We start from the raw sequence: 21,847 nt of genomic DNA on the forward strand, positions 1-21,847 counted from the left end.
ATGCTGGGTTTCATCAAAAGGGGAAATGTTCTAGAGTAGAGGGGTTATGTTGCAACTCTACAAATCTCTGGCGAGTTCTGGTCACTTCATTACAGGAAGGACTTGGAAGCTATGGCGAGGGTGCAGAGGAGATTTACCAGGATGTTACTTGGATTGCCAAAATGTTTGGCCTGGAAGTCAGCCTGAAGAAAACTGAGGTCCTCCATCAGCCAGCTCCCCACCATGACTACCAGCCCCCCCACATCTCCATCGGGCACACAAAACTCAAAACGGTCAACCAGTTTACCTATCTCGGCTGCACCATTTCATCAGATGCAAGGATCGACAATGAGATAGACAACAGACTCGCCAAGGCAAATAGCGCCTTTGGAAGACTACACAAAAGAGTCTGGAAAAACAACCAACTGAAAAACCTCACAAAGATAAGCGTATACAGAGCCGTTGTCATACCCACACTCCTGTTCGGCTCCGAATCATGGGTCCTCTACCGGCACCACCTACGGCTCCTAGAACGCTTCCACCAGCGTTGTCTCCGCTCCATCCTCAACATCCATTGGAGTGCTCACACCCCTAACGTCGAGGTACTCGAGATGGCAGAGGTCGACAGCATCGAGTCCACGCTGCTGAAGATCCAGCTGCGCTGGATGGGTCACGTCTCCAGAATGGAGGACCATCGCCTTCCCAAGATCGTATTATATGGCGAGCTCTCCACTGGCCACCGTGACAGAGGTGCACCAAAGAAAAGGTACAAGGACTGCCTAAAGAAATCTCTTGGTGCCTGCCACATTGACCACCGCCAGTGGGCTGATAACGCCTCAAACCGTGCATCTTGGCGCCTCACAGTTTGGCGGGCAGCAGCCTCCTTTGAAGAAGACCGCAGAGCCCACCTCACTGACAAAAGGCAAAGGAGGAAAAACCCAACACCCAACCCCAACCAACCAATTTTCCCTTGCAACCGCTGCAATCGTGTCTGCCTGTCCCGCATCGGACTGGTCAGCCACAAACGAGCCTGCAGCTGACGTGGACTTTTTACCCCCTCCATAAATCTTCGTCCGCGAAGCCAAGCCAAAGAAGACTTGGATTGCAAAACAAGTATAATGAGGCAAGGTTAGCAGAGCTGGGACTTTTTCATTGGAGCGTTTTGCAAGATTGTGAGAGGCATAGATAGGGTGGACAGCTGGAGCCTGTTTCCCACGGCAGGAATAGCAAACACCAGAGGACATGTGTTGTCCAAAGTGAAGGGAGGCAAGTTTTGGGGAGACACAAGGGACAAGGTTTTTTTTTAAAAATAATTAAATGCAAAGAATTGAGGGTGTTTAGAATGCCTCACCAGGGATGGTGGTGGAAACTGAAATATTAGGGGCATTCAAGAGACTCGGGATGGGCAGGTGGATGGAAGAAAAAGAGGGTTACAGAGTAGGGAGGGTTTTGTACGCTTTTTAAAAAAGGAATGCATAGGTTGCACAACAGAGGGCCGAAGGACCTGTATGGTGCATTAGTTCTCTGTCACCAGTGCATCACCCAGATTGGCTTTCCTCCTGTGCCAACACAATGGGGAGCATCACGTTTAACATTGTAGCCAGCTCTATTCTATGTGCACCAAAGAGACACAATGTCACTATCCCAAGTAGTATTACAAACTTTGGTTGATATCTTCTTCATGTCGTGTGTGGACCACTCAGACCAATTTGCATCTCACCCTGGATGCACATGTTTGAATAAAACTACCCATTGACAAAATGCTTCCAAAATTTGCACAGGGCAGTTGAACAGTTTCAAATCTAATTTTTAAAAAAATGAAATTGAACAATTAATGCACATCCAATCTCGGATGAACGCTCCAGCTACAACTTGAACATCATGGACCAGGAAATTATTCTTGTAGACTCAACTTCACACAGAAGCACAGTAGTTACTCTAACTGTGGACATTTATAGCAAATTTATATCTATTTATTATTGATTCACAGGTTAATTTTATACAAGCTAGTCGCAAGGATATTAAAACAGCAATTTGGAAAATAAGTTGACCAGTTTTAAACAGAAGTTGAAGTTGTTCAATTTCCGAAGTTACTCTGTCAAAACAAAAAATCTGATAGTTGTCTACAAGACTAAAGTCACTCTCTACCCATTCTCTTTCCCAGATTAGGGATAGACTTTGTTTAATTGTCCACCATCATTCTTACAACACTTAAAAAGGTGTTTTGACTGGTGACTGGTTTGTGAAACTAACTGGCTTTGTTAATGAGGTGTTTTTATGCTAATAAGGATGTTGCTTTGTTGCAGATTTACTTTTGCAGCTCATTTTCTGGTAAATATAGCAGTCAATCCTTACCTGATGCAAGACGTCCAGAGTAACAGGATAAAAGAGGTTCTCCACAATGATGCGCAAGACAGAACTTTGGCCAGCAAGCAGCGCCCCTTCATTAACTGTGCTACCTGTCATTGACATATTACTTGTGTGCACAGCATTTAAAGCCTGCAAAGCAGCTTGGGTGCGCTGTGAAAAGAAAAAATTAGAAAGGGTCATTTCTTTCACAAAAATTACATGAATAATTAAAACTTTTTTTCATCATTTGGAATTAGGGACAACTCATTTTCATTTCTAGATTAGGATTCTACAGTAAAGTGACAGTAATTTTTTTTAAAATACAAAATGAGAAACAGCAAAAATTCAAAATTGAAAGTTTGCCTTCAAACATTCTCATTTTATATATTTCCATATCACCTTGATCAAAATCCTTTCAACACACCAGCGTTACACAGGAATGTTCAGACACAATCAGAAACCAAGACTTGATCAGGAATTGGTTCGAGTTGCTAAAATAGGTAGGAAAACAGCAGATTTGGAAAAATTCCAGATCTGGATATGGGCAGGGAAAAATAAAACTACTGAACTATAATTCAAATCCCATGCACAAATTTTACTTGAAGAACTCTGAAAGAGATAACACTAGCTTCATCTGGATTATTCAACTAACTAATCTCAAATTCCTGTAGTTAGTTGTCTACCTGTTGGAAAAAAAATCAACACCAAGTAATAGAATTGTAATTTGTCAAGGAACCATTCTGCATTAATTCTTAGGATATCATCTTTGAGCACAGTGCAATCTGTACAGTTAGTGCAATTTAAAACCAACAACTTAGCCCAAAGTACAAATCTTCATAAATACACCAAAAGACATCAGAACAAAAGAACGTGATGTATACAGGAAAATTGTTTAATTTTTGTTATCAATGAAGGGAGATTAGAAACAGAGGAAGACAGCTATACCTCAAAGTTTCTAGCAGCATGCTACCATTACAGGTAGTTCCCCTTAACCAAAAATTCAAATGCTTCAAAATACAAAACCATTTGAGCAACATCATGATGGGGAAATTCCACACCTGACCTCACTTGGCCATGTGGGGCTCCGTCGCTCTGTTGGTCCCAATTTGTAGCCAACCATAGTCACTGCCACACCAACGTGCATTACTCACGGAGATTACTCTGGACCAACATTTTAAAAAAGCCATCCATCAGATTTTCAAGTATTTGGTGCTGCATTAATCCTCTTTTGTAAGCAGAGATCAATTAATTTTTTTTGGTAAGTACAAAACATTATTTTCATGAGTGTAACATGACCAGCAACATTATTGCAAAGAAAAAATAAAATACAGGTACACAACCCTTTATCCGGAACTCTTGGGGGACAGTGTGTTCCAAATTTCGGATTTTGGAAAGCCAGATTTAAGCCCTCCCAACTCGCGCTGCCGGTCTCTCTCCCCACTTGCCGGATTTTGGAGCTTTCCGGATTTTAGATGTCCAGATAAAGGATTGTGTACCTGTACAGTGTTCTGTAACCTTTTGATCAAAACAGCATGTAGGGAGACTGAAAGCCTGCCATTGTTTGTTGTTAAAATGCTGATACAGGTATTCTGCTAATGTTGTGCTGCTTAGTTACCCTAAACACATTATTCCTAAATAATCCAAAATCTGAACCACCTGCTCCCGTGCATTTCAGAGAAGGGGCATTCGACCTGTATAGCCTAAATTATTGCCAGAAAAACAATGTGTATGCCATATGCAGAAACAAAATTCAGTGATTCTGCACACAATTTGGAAAATATAATGTCAGTCAGACCTGTCTCCACAACCCTCATCTTCCTAAAGATAAAATTCAATGCCATTCTGATACATTTGTCCAGGACCTCTTGATAGTGCAGACAATTTCCAAAGTTTGAGTTTTCTAAGACTTGATTGAACCGCCTTTATTTTGCGCAACATGTTAATGTTGTCTAGGCATACCTGTTTAAACAAAATGCGATATAATAAATAATGGGACACTCAAATTCTAATACCATGTTTGAAGATGCATTGTACACTGTCAGTACTTCCTGTACTATGAAACATTTGAACATGCTAATATTTTAATGGTTGTTATTGAAAGCAATTCACACAATTCCATCACAAAATGCAAATTTGATAAAGATCAATTGCATTACCAGGTGTTTGAATGGAGCACGAATTGGACAGCTTTGCCATTCTTCACCAAATTCTATCAAAGCCACAACTTTTCTCCTTATCCCATGTTTTTAGCCAAGATAATCCTTCCAATTTGTCTTCATGCTCAATGCAACACAATTTATCACTAGCTACCAATCATGAAGGAAAGCTTGGTCTTTGAGAATATCTCCTAACATTACTGCAGACATGATGTTAGAAAGTAGTCAGTTACTTCATGTATGTCTTAAGTGCATGTGCAATCTACTACAAGGACAACTCTGTTCCACAGGCAGATGGATTCAGGCATTTACTGGAAAGACCTGCATCTTGGACGGTCACTGGCTGAAGATCAAGATTTATTATAGAAATTTAGTAAGAATGTGGATACAGAAAAAAGCTCCAGTGTTAGTTGCAGAATATAAAATATTTTATTTAAAATAAACACAAGCAATAGGGTCCCGAGATTTAACACAATCATGCACCGCCAAGGTCTTAAATTTAGACATAAAGCTCAGTAACAGGTAATTTCAGCCCACGAGTCCATGCCGCCCAATTTGCATCCAATTAACCTCCACCCCTGGCATGCTTCAACAGTGGGAGGAAACTGAAGTCCCTAGGGAAAACCCATGCAGACATGGGGAGAATGTACAAACTCCTGACAGACAAGACAGGACAGGACAGGACAGGATTTGAACCCAACTCCTGATAGTTGGCACTGTAAAGGCATTGTGCTAACTGCTCCGCCAACCATGTAGTCTTATTTAATGTGGAAAAACTCAGGTTTCAGTGAAAGCAATGATTTCAGCTGACTAGATAAAGCAGGCTATAAAATGGACATTTGAGAAGATACCAGAGAGAGCAATTGGTATTTCAAAGCCAAGAAAAAAATCCTAATAGCAGAGGAAATAATTTCCAGTTCCAAAAAGTTCTTTTAAAAATGTATTGTGTGGAATGCTGAGCCATTCCAAAATTTGAGATTTCCATGTAAAGTGGATCAAGATGATCTGTTAAGTCATGCACATTCCCTTTTGATATCTTCCACAAACAAAAATGTTACTGGATGAAAGGGGACCATGGGACAAAATGAAGTAGATGATAAATCTGAAATGAAAGCAGACTCACCATATCAGGCATCTGTGGAGAAAATAGATGCATAGGTTATTCAAATATGGAATGCAGACTGTACAATTAACGAAAAGCTTTTTAAAAAGTCACCAACAAGGAAAGACTCTACACAACAGTAGAACGGATTATTCTGTAAAATGTCCAAGGCTGAAAGCAAAATCAAAAAAGATAAAGGATCTTCAGAGGAAGAGAAGACATAATAAACTTTTGGACAAGGGTGATGAGTGAGCTGCAATTTTTAAACAAAGCAGACTTCAAAGTTTCAGTGTGGTGAAGTGACAAAACAGAAGGTATGCAGACTGCTTCTATGCTAGTCCCCTGCACAAGCTCTAAACTCCTTCCTCAAACTATTCCCAACATCCATATCCATCTGTATTACAAAATATTTAAGTCACAAAGTCTGTCTACTACTACTGATTTGAAAATCCAAGACAAGTGGTTAGTTAAAATATTAATAATCTTTCCACATTTGACCATTTACTGATATACATGTCAATTTTACAATTTTCCTTCATTAATTTTAAACTCATGCTGGCCTTTTCCATGCATCTTTTCAACACCACATTTGCCTGCCCTTTTTCATTGCTTGCACAAACCTGGCTCACTCCTGAAGGCATGCATACACTGTGCCTCAAACAATCCACAAATGCAAGTCTCGCAATCTGACATGGGCAATTAAATACAACAGAACAGCAAGGAACAAGCCTTACAGCCAACTCCATCTGCACTGACAGGGTGCCAGTCTTTGAACTAAACCTATCTGCCTGCACATAGTCAGTATACAGTTAGTCCCTGGGTTGAAAACATCAGATTTAGGAACTTATTAACATACTGAGAAGCCTCTCCAAAACCTTCACATTCTCTTTATGAAGGTCAGAACAGCACTTATTACTCCAAATGTGGCTTAAAAGTTCATACATTGCAACATAGGAAGTAGGAACAGGAGTAGGCCAAAAATGGCCCATCAAGCCTGCTCCGCCATTCAATAAGATCATGGCTGATCTAATTAATGACCTAAATCCACCTACCTGCCTTCTCCCCATATCCCAAGGGAACTATGGAAATATAACCCAAGATAATCTACAAATCCAAACCATTTATTATACACCTTCTTGCACTTGACCTCCTAGAATGATCAGCTGCTATCTGTCAGAATTTCAACTGGTCTATATCCTTTGATAATCTTACTTGCTATCCACTCCTTAACCTTTACTCCTGAACTTTCAAATGGACTTTTTAGGTGACTTTTGCAGCTTTTCCTCGTAACCATTCCATTAATTAATTATATACATGTGTATTTAGTTCATTCCAACAGTAAATATCAAAAAGGTTGATAGGTGCCTAGAAACTAGCCTTTTGCTAGTTGGTTGAATCTTCTGCTCAACGTCAAAATTAAACCACAGTTCTCAAACGCTTTGGGAGAGGATGATGCCATTTCTTTCCATAATTTACAGTTAAAAAGTTGCCAATAGGACCATCATTATGATTATTTGCCTCAGACATAAAAGGGATTGGAATTAGAATAATTATATCAATATTCTTCACATTGTTGTATGAGCCACAAAGTTATTCGTTACAATACAAACTTAAAAATTATTTTCAGATCCTAGCACTTAGTTTTTAGATAGACCAAGATTCACAGTTTGAATGTGGGATATATTTCAGTCAATCATATTTTAAATATTTTTGTCTAATTGCAAATTTAGAAAGTGTAATCTAAATAAATATTTAGTGAGCAACTGAACCCAGAGAAATGGTCCTGTATGTTCTGCAGCAGTGAGCGGTTATCCACAACATGTTTTTTTGCATTTAGAGATTCAGCACGGTAACAGGCCCTTCCGGCCCATGACCCCACACCACGCAATTGCCCTTAGTGACCAATTAACCTCACACCCGATGTCTTTGGAATTTGGGAAGAAACTGAACCACCTGGAGGAAATCCAGAGTCACGAGAACGTACAAACTCCTTATAGACAACATCAGATTCAAACCAAGAACACTGGTGCTGTAATAGCATTGCTCCAAGACATCAGCAAGAAAGAATGGATGTGGAGCATAATGTAGGCAAGTACAAGTAGATTAAACTGTGAATATCATGTTTTTTTTTGTATTTCTTATCTCTAATGCATATTATAGACTTTTTTTTAAGATCAAAATAGCTGTTTGGGTACGTATTATCATTAATAATCACCATACAAGTTATGCTTGACAAGTCATTGAATTTCACCTGCCATCTCTCACATCCACAATTTCCACTGCCATACAAGGGTTGTATGTGCACAGGAGGCTTTCCTCCAAGTCTGGCCAGTCTAAAGACTTCAAAGTATCACTGATCTTTCAGTCTCAGCTGGGTCCAAATCTGGGAACACCTGACCCAACAAAATTTCAGCAATTTAGGAGCACGTTAAACAGAAGGACCACATTAGTTCAAGGCATCATCTTATCATTACATGGTATGGAGCAGAAATGCCAAGACACCATTTTACTGTTGCACCAACCACTCCAGCACTCCAACCACCACCCACCGCCCCACAAATTAAGTTTAAAGTTATTCACTGGGAAATGAACATTGCTTTCCAAAATTAACATTTATGCTTCACAGTTGTGGCCTGATCCATGACTAATCAATGTCTCCTGACATTTGAATAGTGGTATTTTCTATCAAAATGCAGTACAACTCCAATTATCCAAAATGGTTGGGACTGGGCCCATTTTGAATAAACTTTTTTTCCCCCTGAAGAGAATTGGTCATTTTCAAAAGGTCAGGGTATTTAAATATTTACATAACGTTTAATTCCACCAAAACAATGCTGGCCACTGCTATCACTGACACATCCCCATAGTGGCCCTGCTCCTGCCCGGGAGCCCGAGGACCGCTGCTGCCAGCACCGGGAGCCAGAGGTGTCCAGTCAGTTTGACTCCGAAAAGGTTTCAGATAACTGAGGATTTTTGAGAATCTGATTTCAGATAATTGGAGTTATACTGTAGTTTAAAAAGTAAGTGAATAAGCTTAACCAGCACTGATCATTGTGACATTACAATTCATTGCCCCTTGTCTAACAGCATTTTATTTAATTGTAATGTTTTGATCAAATTATTTCACTACTACCCATTCAGTGGTAGAGCCCCCATTTTTAATTTATATGCAACTTGGATGAAGGAACCCAAGAAATGCTTGCCTGATCTGTTGGATGGTGAATGGAAAAATCTGTTGAAATGTAAATTAATACCTCAGTCCAAACCTCTCAGATGGCTGTGAAGAGCTGTACACTAGCAGTCAATCTCTTAAATTTAAATGAGTTTGTTGTAGCGGCGGCTACACTGCTAACTGAAGGATCGCACAACCAGACGGGTTGAGTTCAGTGAGCAAAAACTGATATATTGCAGGCTGCCTGGCTGGTCTTATACTCCCAGCCTGGACCTGGCTGAGAACCGCGCTGGGCGGCCCCGACGTCACCGGGATATCACATGGGTCCCCAAGTGCGGGCTTCTGAAGCCGGTGCTGAGGTTGGGAGGATACCCCCGATGGCGCCGTTTTGGCCGACTGTTCCGCCACATGCGTGATAGGCTGGGCCGGTTGACCTGCCTAATAGTGTACCACCACATAGACCCCCCCCCCCCCCCCAGAACCGGCGCCAATGTCCTTTTTTGCCGAGCAGCCTTGCTTCTTGGGTTGGGCCACAACTACTGGTTCGGTGGGGTCAAGATGGGCTGGCTTTAACCTGTCCACTGTAAACAGTTCCCTCTTACCACCGATGTCCAGTGTGAAAGTGGATCCTGAACACTAGAGGACTTTGTACGGCCCTTCGTATGGTCTTTGGAGAGATGCTGTGGACGGGCCCCACCTGATAAAAACGTACTCTGCGAAGTACAGATCACTGGGGATGTAAGATGCCCGTGTGCAGTGTCTGGGCGGCAGTGGGGGTGAGAAGGAGTCCAACTGGGCCCGGAGGTGGGAAAGTAGACTGTGCGGTGACTGCTGGGGGTTGTGAAGTGCTTTGACGAACTCACCAGTTAGGGCTAACGGTGCACCGTAGACCAGCTCGGCTGATGAGGCCTGTAGGATGTCTTCTTTGGGTGTCGAGTGGATGCCCAGGAGCACCCAAGGAAGCTTGTCCACCCAGTTGGGGCCGGTGAGGCAGGCCATAAGTGCTGACTTAAGGTGGCGGTGCAATTGCTTGACTAGCCCATTGACCTGTGGGTGATAGGCTGTGGTGTGATGTAGCTCAATCCCCAGACTGTTGGCAAGCTGTGCCCAGAGGTGAACTGGGCACCTCGATCACTGGTTAGGTGGTTCAGGACGCAGAACCAGGCAACCCAACCGTTCAAAGGCACTCGGGAGCAGGAGTCTGTGGAGGCATCTGGCATCGGGATCGCCTTGGACCAACGAGTGGTGGGTTCTACCACTGTGAAGAGGTAACAGTCACCTCGGGAAACAGGTATGGGTCCGACGATATCTACATGTATGTGGCTGAACCGTTCCTGGACGTGTTCGAAATCTTGTACGGACGCTCTGGGGTGCCTGTGTACTTTAGAAAGCCGATAATGGGTGCAGGTTCTGGCCCAGTCCGCAATCTGCTTCCGAAGCCCGCGTCAGATGAAAAGTTTGGCCACCATATGAACCGTGGACCTGATGGAAGGGTAGGAAAGGTCATGGATACGGTGGAAGACTTGCCTGCGCCACTGCTGGGGAACCATTGGTTGCGGGTGCCCATGGAGACATCACACAGGACGGTGCCCTCACCGTGAGGAGTAGGGAGGTCCTGGAACCGCAGACCCACGATGGTAGTCCTGAAGGCCCGCGTCTCCTCATCGGACTTTTGGTCCTGGGCTAGCTGGTTGAAGTAGAGGCCGGGTTTCTGCGCGTGAACGGCCGGTCAGAGAGTGCGTCGGCAACCACATTGTCTTTCCCCACCTTGTGCCGAATGTCGTTGGTGAACTCTGACACGAAGGAGAGGTGACGCTGTTGGCGGGCTGACCAGGGAACTTTTGCCACAGCAAGCGCCTGAGTGAGGGGTTTGTGGTCGGTAAAAATGGTGAAAGGCCTCCCCTCCAAGAAATAGCAGAAATGATGCACTGCCAGGTACATGCCCAGCAACTCCCGATCGAAAGCGCTATACTTACGCTCTGGCGGGCGAAGAAGTCGGCTAAAGAATGCCAGTTGTTTCCACTGTCCGTTCACCTGCTGCTCCAGGATGGCACCGACGGCTGTGGCATCGATGTCGAGCGCTATCTGCAGGTCGGTACGTGGGTGGACGAGCAGGGTAGCCTTCGCGAGGGCATCTTTCGTGGCTTCGAATCCCCTGCTGGGATTCCAGGCGAGTGTCTTGTCTGAGGCTGCGATGAGGGCGAAGAGCGGCTGCATGACGCGCGCAGTGCCTGGAATGAAGCGGTTTTAGAAAGTGACCATACCCGCAAACTCCTGTAGCCTCTTGAGTTTGTCCGGGTGTGGGAAGTCCCTGATGGCAGCGACCATTGTAGCGGCAGGCGTGGCTCCTTCGGCCGTGAGGGTATGGCCCAGGAACTGCATGCACTCTTTCCCGAACTGGCACTTGGCCGCATTGATCATTAGGCCAAAGTCAGCCAGGCGGGAGAAGAGGGTGCACAGGTGAGACTGGTGTTGTGCCCAGTCTCTGCTGGCGACAAGGATGTAATTAATCCAGGTAAATGAATGTGAAATTCAAATCCCTGTTCACTGTGTCCATAAGGCACTGAAAGGTCTGGGTGGCGTTCTTGAGCCCGAATGGGATGTGAAGGAATTCGAACAAGCCAAAGGGGGTGGTGGTGGCCGTTTTGGGCATGCCCTCAGGTTGTACCAGGATTTGGTGATACCCGCACACCAGATCGACCTTGGAGAATACCCTCGCATCATGCAGGTTGGCCGTAAAGTCCTGGATGTAAGGAATCGGGTAATGGTCAGGTACTGTCGTGCCGTTAACCCCATCGATAATCTCCGCAGGGGTGCTAGCCGCCGGAGGGTTTCTGGACCAGGTGGACAGGTTAGGCCCAAGGACTGTCGGCGCATCGAATAATCCCCAGCTCCTGCAGATGTGAGAACTCTTCCTTGGCTATCTGGAGCTTATCTGGAGGAGTTGGCATGCCTTGGCGTGGACCGGGAGGCCTTGGGTGGGGATATAATCAAGCTTGGCACTGTCATAGATACAGATTCAACTACTTCACAAATGTCCCTTACTGTCACAAACAGAAGTTTCTTGTCCAAATTATCATGGATGTCAATTTGAAGGACTGAAATAGTATTTTCCTAAGCACTTCTCTTTTGTTTTTATTTTGTTCTCTGCTTCTTCATTACAATGAAGAAACTTCAGTTGAGATGCATTACCAAATGCAGGGAAAGTTGCATTAAAAGGCACATCTTTCGAAATGCAGAACACATACCAGATTTCAAATAGAAAATAAACATCACCAAGAGTGTATATTAATATCCCACAAGGCCACTGCTATAATCTCTTCCTCCCAAACAATAGAGTGAACAAAAAGGAAAATACACTTCTTTGCATTTCATCTTGACTGGGCAAATATTTCATTGATGAATTATAACTTTGTAACCAGTACAAAAGTTGATGCAGTTATCCATTATATAATTTGAAATACTTATGCCAGAAGGGAATGCTTTTAAGTGCAGAAATATTTTTTTAAAATTCAAGTTCCTTTAATTCTCATTCTCTCACACCCACATCCCCAAAAAAGCCAGTTAAATCAAGCTTCCCAGCAACAAAGAAAATAGATGAGGTTCAAACACAAATGAACCACAATGATTTTAACTAGTTTTGAAATAATCTCATTCTATAGATAACAGATAATTCCAGTCACAAAGGGATTTAGAACAGAACTTTATATATTAATTAGTCTGCCCTATATTAATTTGTGAATCAAACTAGTTTGCTTGAAACAAACAAGTAATTTTTTTTAAATCTTTCATTCATAACTTTCTTAAGATCAAAATATTCTTTATAGTTGTCAAATTTTATTTTCTGTGCCACTGCTCATGTTCCAAGAATTCAATTACCAACCATTTGTTTCTGATTCTAAAACTTTCTAAATTCATGCCAACATATCAGTTGTTAACTAAATATCAAGTACACGACTTCACAAAAATAGTGATAAGCAACACCACACAAATTTTTTATCCTCATTTCACCACAGAACTCTCCTCACGGTCATTTTAACCCTCGTCAACTAACAAATGTCAAAAGCATCCTCCTGCTCTTCAACGTATCTCAGCTTTATTCTTTTCCTTCCATCCTCCATCTCCCACCTTCCAAAGAATTACTTAGTTTCCTCTGAGACACACCAGCATTATTTTCTTCAGCTTGGCTTTGTCAGCAAATTCCACATTCTAAACATAACCAGAAAATGTTCCTTTTCACTTCCTTCTATTCATAGTCAATAGTTCTGGGTTCCCCCATAAACATCAAAATTATGAAATTCCTATCCTATTACATTAAATGAAAAAGAAAAAAAAACATGGTGAATCAGAAGTGCAACTTAACCAAGCAATCACTACAGTGGTGCGCACTTTCAGATGAAAAGTTTCAAGAAAGTGTTTAAAACTTGTGCAAAAACCAAGATAATCATTTACGGACTTCAAAAGTGAGATAGCCACGTGCTTATGATGCCATGTAGTGTATCTGGGTGCAGGGTGAAGAATTCTCTGGGTACTCAGTCTTTAAATATGCCACAGAACCAGTTTTTAGTTACATATCAGAAAAGTTCCTTTTCAGAAGGGTCAGAAAACAAAATATTTTCCTCCCTCTCCAAAAACTAGATCAAAAATATTCACAATACTTTCTCATTTTAATCTCCAAATTTTACACACTAAGAAACACTTACAGCCTGGTTGGGCAAGTTATCAGTCTTCAATTCTCGGTGATTGGAATACTGGATATATATGGGTTGATTGCGAAGGTGTGGAGTGACTGTAGTGTAATAGTTCACCATAGTAACGGCTGCTTCTTCTGAAGCCATTTCAATGAAAGCCTATAACAGCAGTGAGAGTGAAAAACACAAGTTAAAAAAATTAACTTCCAAAATGATTAAAAGCACAAATCGAAGTAGTTGATAATGTAGAGGTAAACGTCATGCTTCAGTCACTTCTAAACACGAAATTCTTGACTATGTTTATACCCAGTCTTAAATAAACTTTTTTTTTTAAAAAAGATTCTTGGGCTCCTCTTGCCCCCCCCCCCACCCAATCCAAAATGGGTTATTCCAGAGGTTATCATTCAACTGGGCAGATAATGACCAGAATACAAGAGAATGCGAAAAGTTTTTTCAGATACATGAAGAGCAAAAGAAAGGCAAAGACCTCGGGGAAACAACACTGGGAAGATGGTAATTGGGAACAAATAATGCAGAATGAACTTTATTTTCTATCAGTTTTCAGTAATGGAAGAAAGTTAAAGTCATGGGGCAGAAAAGGGTGCAGACACCATTACTCAGAAGGTGCTGCAGAAGTTTAAAAAATCTGAAGATGGGTAAATCATCTGGAACAGAAGGACAATACCCCAGTGTTTTTAAATGAGGTAGCCGAGGAGATGGCAGAGGCTTCAGCAGTGATCTTTCAAGAATCCAGAGATACTGGAGGGATTCATTCCATTCTGAGAAGGGAGTGAAAAAAAGAATCTATGAAGGATGATGTTTTTGGGCACTTGCAGGCACACAGTAAAAGAGGCAGAAGTCAGCATGGTTCCTTTTAAGGGAAATCTTGGTTGACAACCCGATTTGGAATTTTTTGAGGCGATAGCAGGAACAACAAAGGAAAGTCAGTGGATGTGGTTTGCTTGAATTTTGAGAAGGCCTTTGATAAAGTGCCATACGAGGTTAGATGTGATCCCACAGGATTACAGGAAAGATATCAGCATGGAAAGAAGATTGGCAGGAAGCAGAAAGTGGACACACAGGGGGCCTTTTCTGGTTGTCTGCCAGTGACCAGTGGTGTTTCACGGGGCTCAATGCTGGAACCAATTCTTTTCGCATGACGTGTTTAAGATTTGGGTGACAGAATTGATGGCTTTTTTGTTCCTAGGTCATACAATCTTATAACAAAAGGGAAATTGATCATTAATTTTATCATTAACATAACATTCAGTTCAGAGCCAGAAGCCCCAGAAAATTGCACCATGAAAAAGCTTCAAGTATTTAAGTATCAATGCAGAATGTCACAATAAAAGATACATTATTAAAATATCAAAAACAGGTAAAAAACTTAAATGAAAGGGTTTCTTAAAATTAAGATAAACCCTGCAAAACCGTATTGTACAAGTTCAGAAAAGTAACATGTTTTTTCACATACCTGATTTTTGCCTTTCAGCATCAATAGATTAGTGACTTTGCCAAATGGTATACCTAATGAAAGGACCTCTGCTTCTGAAATCTCATTTGGAATCTTACGAATATGGAGAACACGGGAGGGAGGGTTGGGAGATCCGTCTCCTTTAAATTTTTTTGTGTTGTTTCCATTAGCTTAAGAGGGAAAAGTATCGTTATTCAGTTTTTTCCCCTTTGAGTTATTGTTCTGAGATGCTTCTATGAAGCAAATTCTGATAGGAATATAGCAACAGGCTCAAACTGAAGTAAACATTTTACAAATACAGTGTACATACAAGAAAGTGCCTTCAAAATCATCCTGGTTTTTAAATTAATCTTTCCTGTCCATAAACACTGGTTCTACTCAAAATGTGAGCATCAGCTTTAACTATTAAAATGACTAGATCAAGAGAAATTCCTGCTTCAATCAGGACAGAAACCTTTTTCACCGGCAGACTAGGAAATCCTACAACCCATTGTAGACTCAAAGCCCAAATAACAGCAACAGCAGGTAACACATCCAATTTCAAGGATGTTTATTGACATTAATATAAAACAATGATGCTACGACATGAAAAGTTATCACATTTAAGAGAGATTCAGGTTGCTTTCAAGGCTACATCACAATATGAAAAGGAGGCTGAAGGTTTAGCAAAAGGATTAGGGTGGGAAAGAGGAGAAAAGTTTAGTCAAATATTCTAATTAAAGCTCCATAATACTTCTTCAACTCTTTTTATTCCCTCTTAAGACATGCAGCACGATAACAGGTCATTTCAGTCTGCAAACAGGTCATTTCAGCCTGCAAGCCCATGCAGCCCAATTAACCTACAAACCCTGGTATGTTTTGAATGGTGGTAGGAAACCAGAGCTCCTGGGGAAAACCCATGCAGACATGGGAAGAACATACCAACTCCTTACAGACATCACGGGATTCAAATCTTAGTCCCGATCAGTGGTGTTGACCACTGTTGATCAGTGGGGCCAACCATGCCGCCAGAAGAAAAATCGTCAAATTGAATAAAAATATCCTTTAATTCTGAGAATTTTATAACTCCAGCCAACTATGACATCTCAAATGTCTCAAAATTACAAATGTCCTATCCTCAAGTTGAAGATAGGAAACAAATGCAGAAAAGTCAAAAGGACAATAAGCTTAAGTGCACTTTATCTGAATACCCATTGCATTAGAAACAAGGTTAGTGAACTTGAGGCTAAATCAGTAGCCAGGCATATGATTTAGTGGCCATCACAGAAACATGTTGCAAGTTGGACATGAGTGGCAAGTATTCACAGGTATCAGGTAATACAAAAGGATAGACAGGAAAGTAAAGGAGGTGGATAGCATCTTAATGACGGATGAGATCAGGGCAATAGTAAGAGATGATACAAGATCCAAGGATCAGAATGTTGAGTCCATCTGGGTAGAGATTAATAACAGTAAACATGGGGGAGGGGGGGTGAGGAGGAGAATCACTGGTGGGAGTTGTCTATCGCCCACCAAATAACAATAGTACAATAATTAACTAAGAGATAGCTGGGGCATACAAGAACAGCAATTGTTATGGGGAGAATAAAGTTGATACAGGTAGTCTGGAGGATGACTTCATAGAATGCATTAGTGAGCAGCATGTTAAGGAAGCAACAAGGGAAAATTAACAATCTAGTAGTTAGGGACCCTCTTGAAAAAAGCTATCATAGTATTATCATTGAATTTCTCATACAGATGGAGGATGCAATAGTTAGATCAATAACTCGTGTATTATGCTTGAACAGGGGAGAATAAAACAGGATGAGGGAGAAATTGACTGGAACCACAAGCTAGTTGGCAGAACAGTTGAGGAACAGTGGAAGACTTTTAGAGATTTTTCAGTGTTCAACAAAATATATTCCCGTTAAAAATAAGAACAGACAAGAGGGAAAAGCCAGCCTTGGTTAACTAAGGAAATAAAGGAAAGTATAAAATTAAAAGATCAAGTGTACAAAGTAGCCAAGAGTAGTGGGACCTGAAGTATTGCAAAAAAAACTGACAACAAAGGACAACTAAACAAGAAATAAGGAAAGGGAAGAAGGATTATGACTGTAAAGTAGCACAAAATATAAAAACATGGCAAAACAAAATTTATATAAATATAAAATCGAAGAAGGTGGCTAAAGTCAACATAGGTCCCTTGGAAGATGAGAAAGGGAAATTGATATTGAGTAATAAGAAAATGGCCAGTGAAAGGCACGCCCAGCATGCTAAAGAGGGGTGTTAGGGATGCAGAGGGAGGTGAGGGCCTCGATAAAATAATTTGGAGAGATAGTGACAAGCAAACTAATGGGACTGAAGGCGGTCAAATCCCCTGGTCCTGATGCGATGCATCCCAAGGTACCAAAGGAAATGGCAGGAGTTATAGACAGGTGTGTTGCTAGTCATTTACCAAAATTCTCTGGATTATAGGCAGGTCCTGGCAGATTGGAAGACAGCAAATGTCACACCACTTTTTAAAATGGGATGTAGGCAGAAGCTGGATAACTATCGGCCAGTTATCTTAACGTCTGTAGTCGGGGAAATGTTTGAAGCTGTCATTAAGGATGAAATAGCATTTAGAACAGAAGGATTCCATCTGGCAGACACAATGTGGATTCAGAAAGGGAAGGTCTTGATTGTCAAACTTTCTGGAGTTCTTTTGAGGATATAATGGGTGTGGTAGATAGAAGGGAACAGGTTGATATTGTATATTTGGATTTCCAGAAGGCATTTGATAAGTTGAACAAGAGATCTATCAGTAAAATACAGATGACTTGAGTCGGGGAAGTACATTGGCATGGATTGAAGATTGGCTAACTGACAGAGGCTGCGAGTTGGGATAAATGGGTGTTTTTCTGATTGGTAGACCAGACAGTGGTAAGTGGGGGGCCACAGGGGTCAGTGCTGAGCCGCAGCTGTTCACTATTTACATTGATGATTTGGAAGAGGCGACAGTGTAGTGTTGCCAAGTTTGTGGATGATGCTAAATTGAGTGGAAAAGCAAATTTACAGAGGATGTGGAGAGGCTGCAGGAGGATATGGTTAAGATAGGTGAGTTGGTAACAGTCTGGCGGATGATGTACAACATTAGTAAATGCGAGGTCATCTACTTTGGTAGGAAAAATAGAAGAGCATTTTATTAAATGGTGAAAGACTGCAGCATGCTATTGTGCAGAAGGCCTATATTGCAAAAAGTTGGGTTGTGCGTACAACAGGTTATTAAGGTGGCAAATGGGATGTTGGCCTTCATCGCAAGAGGCATTGAATTCAAGAGCAGGGAGGTCATGCTGCAACTATACAAGGTACTGGTGAGGCCACACCTGGAGTACTGTGTGCAGTTCTGGTCTCTATACTTGAGGAAGGATATATTAGGCTTGGAAGCAGTCCAGAGGAGGTTCACCAGATTGATCCTGGAGATGAGGGGGTTGACAGATGAGGAGAGACTAAATCATCTGGGATTATACTCACTCTAATTAAGAAGAATGACAGATTTTATAGAAAAATAAAATTATGAAAGGGATAGATAAGAAAGAGCCAGGAAAATTGTTGTCACTGGTATGTGAGTCCACAACTAGCGGACAGCCTGAAGATTCAGGGGAGTAGATTTAAGACCGAGATGAGGAAAACCCCCCCCCCCCCCAAGAGTAGTGAATCTGTGGAATTCTCTACCCATGAAAGCAGTTGAGGCTACTTCATTAAACATATTTAAAGTTCAGTTATGGTTTTACATTAAAAAAAAGAAAAAAGGGATATGTGGAAAAGGAAGGTAGTTGGAGTTAAGTCAATGATCAGATCAACCATGATCTTATAGAATGGCGAAGCAGACTCAACAGGCCAGGTGGACTGCTCCTATTTCTCATGTTATCCCACTTGAAAAGGTCACATACCATTTTTTAAAAAAAAATATTTTATAAAACCACTTAAAACATATCACAATATTTCAAACTTAATCCAAGTACATGTGTATTTTTATTAAAAAAATCAAGAAATACAAAAGAAAGTAAAAATCTGCTATAAATCACCCCCCAACAAACTAAGAGGGACAAGAAAACCACAATAGTACTTCACTTTCATATATATTAATATCAACAGTTTGTAGATATGGGCTCCATATTTCACAAAATGTATGATATTTATCTCTTAAATTTTAAGTAATTTTCTCAAGTTGAATACAACTCCAAACTTCTGCATGACATCTATCCATACCCATATCAATATCTGACTTCCAAGTTATAGCATATATTTTCTAGCTATTGTCAAGGCAATTTGAACCAATTTTACTTGATACATATTCAATTTTTATTTAGGTTTAATTCCTCTAATATCTCCTAGTAAAAATAACATTGGTTCCTATGGAAATCTTACTCCAGTTATTCATTCTAATAAATTACCCAAATCAAGCCCAAAAAGGTTTAAATGTGCAACACTGCCAAGTCGAATGCAAAAAAGTACCAACTTCTTCTCCACATCTAAAACAGAAATCTGAATAAATATAATTCATATTATGTAACTTTTGTGGTGTTAAATATAACTGATGAATAAAATTATATTGTACCAAACAATTTCACATTTATTGTACTTTTAATACTTTTATCTACATCTATGAATCCATCTACATTCATCTATTTGCTTATTTAAATCTACCTCCCATTTATGTCTTGATTTATGAACTCCTTTGAGCATGTCACATACAATCAAAGGAAGGGATGTCATCTTCCTAAAAATCTGGCAGCCTTATTTAGAGCTTATAGGTATCTCACTGGTGCCAATATAGGATTATGATCACTACTGGCTAGCCAAAAGAACTTAAAAATTTAAAAACTGTGATATTATTGTGTTTCCACACATTTTACTGTACACACTTACAATGGGGTGCTTTTTTGTGTTTCTTTTTCTTTGTTCTTCCTCTGTTCAATAGGACATATAGAGGATATAGAGGTCTACCAACATTCTTAATTTTGTATCCAAGGGACACATGGATTGAGGGCACATTATATATTTTAACTCCATGCCCTACAATTATGGACCATTTAAACCTCAGATAAACATCTACTGTATTTATATAGTGCAATCTGCAATTTGCTGAACACGTTTCAAGCTGTGGAGTTGCTTCAAAATAAGTGTAGTAGAATTTGAGTACAGCACTTGATGCAGACGTCGAGAGCAATTTAATTATCATACTGCAGAAAGCAGTCCTGACTGCACTTGATTCTACTACAGGTACACAATCCGGACGGAACCCTTGGGGGATAGTGTATTCCGGATTTTGGAAAGCCCACCAAAACTGTGCTGCTGTATACACCCTCACCCCCTTCCAGTCACCCGGCCAGCTCCCACAAGCATGGTCCCCCGGCCACCGGTCCCTCCGCCGCCTGGCCGCCGGTCCCTCCGCCACCCGGCAGTCTCTCCCGGCCGCCGGTCCCTCCGCCGCCCGGCAGTCTCTCCCGGCCGCCGGTCCCACAACCACTGGTGCCCACTTGCCGGATTTTGGAGCTTTCCAGATTGTAGATGCCCAGATAAAGGATCGTGGGCCTGTACTGCCAAAGCCCACTTTCAAGTCATCATAAGCAACTCTTGCTGAACTCCCAGCTTTGTAACAACAATCTTGAAAATGTGATCCCAAATTAACTACTATGCAAATATTCTTTCCCTATAATTGGTTAATAATTAGTTAATCCTTAATGAAGATAATTCCCCTCTTTAGTGACAAGTATTGCAAAAGCAAAATTTGAATTTATATCCTGAATGTTTTCAAAACATTAATTGGTAGGAACATACCATTTCATCTCAAACCTTAAATCAAGGGTTTTCTATTTTCAGTTTCTACTTGAGAATTGGCATTAACATGCATACATATACCACATGGGTGTAGTATTCTAAATTCCGACCTGCAAAAGATATTTGCATTTAAATGGGACACCAGACAAAGGACAGGCATCTGCCACAGTTAATCTCTCACAATTAACACCCAATTTCCCTCAGAGGCCTCTGCTTCATCAGAGATAAGCAGGATTTTATTTCTAATGTTGTCTCAAATCAGAGGCACTTATAGGTTAATCTCCTCCTTCAGTGATGGGTCTGGGAATTTTAGGTGCAGTCCCCCCTACCATGTCTTGTTTATAGGAATACCACGGCATTCAGTACAAAGAGACATTCCCAAGATCAAAATTTCCCATACCTGCTCTAAATTGAGCCCATTCTTTCATTGCTGCCATTACATTCTCATGCTCGATATTCCCATGATCGCTATAAATTGCTTTTCCCCAGCTGCTATAAATTGTGCCATTCTTTCATTGCCACTATATTCTCATACTCGCTATAATATTCCCACACTTGCTATAAATTGTCAGCATGTCTTTCCCACAGTTCCTATTAATTGTCCCTATTCAATGCTGCTATTATAGTCCTTTGCGCACTAATATTTCCACACTATAAATTGCCAGCACATCTTTCCCTCGGTTGCTATTAATTGTGCACGTTCAATGCCACGATTAATGACCACGTTTGCTATTGCTATAAATTGCACACACATCTTTTCCATGGCTGCTAATGTGCACGTTCAACATGTAAACAGAGTCTCATATAGTGTGCGCATGCATATAACACACAGGGGGTAAATGGTTTGTAAAATACTGTACTTCTCATCTGTTTACTATAGAAAGACACAGATGCCAGAAATGTCCTGAAGAGAGTCTACATTACAGAAAATGTGGAGCTAGTAGTCCCCATGGCTGATTAAGTACATCTTAAAACATTGTTAGAAGGAAGAAATTGCAGGGGCCCTGTCGGAGACATTTGCAATTTTGCATCATTAGGCACAGTGTGGTGTCAGAGAGTGGAGGGTGGCTAATGCACTATTGAATAAGAAAGGCTTCAAGAACATGTCAAGAAACTAAAGGC

At 41.2% G+C, this 21,847-nt stretch overlaps 1 protein-coding gene across 7 annotated transcripts in view; it reads right to left on the bottom strand.

Moving 5' to 3' along the window:
• ptbp3 (polypyrimidine tract binding protein 3) overlaps positions 1-21,847 on the bottom strand; it is a 112,301-nt gene that overhangs the window by 28,508 nt on the left and 61,946 nt on the right. For 6 of the 7 annotated variants that reach the window (XM_069923089.1, XM_069923081.1, XM_069923097.1 and 3 more), the window contains 3 exons: positions 14,924-15,093; positions 13,462-13,608; positions 2,335-2,499 (listed from right to left, as the gene is read on the bottom strand). In XM_069923089.1, coding sequence (XP_069779190.1) covers positions 2,335-2,499; positions 13,462-13,608; positions 14,924-15,093 — 482 coding nt within the window. The remainder of the gene's footprint in view (positions 1-2,334; positions 2,500-13,461; positions 13,609-14,923; positions 15,094-21,847) is intronic. The other variant, XM_069923106.1, reaches the window with a different exon arrangement.

This window comes from Narcine bancroftii, chromosome 1 (assembly GCF_036971445.1).
Source record: "Narcine bancroftii isolate sNarBan1 chromosome 1, sNarBan1.hap1, whole genome shotgun sequence".
Classification (NCBI taxonomy): Eukaryota; Metazoa; Chordata; class Chondrichthyes; order Torpediniformes; family Narcinidae; genus Narcine; species Narcine bancroftii.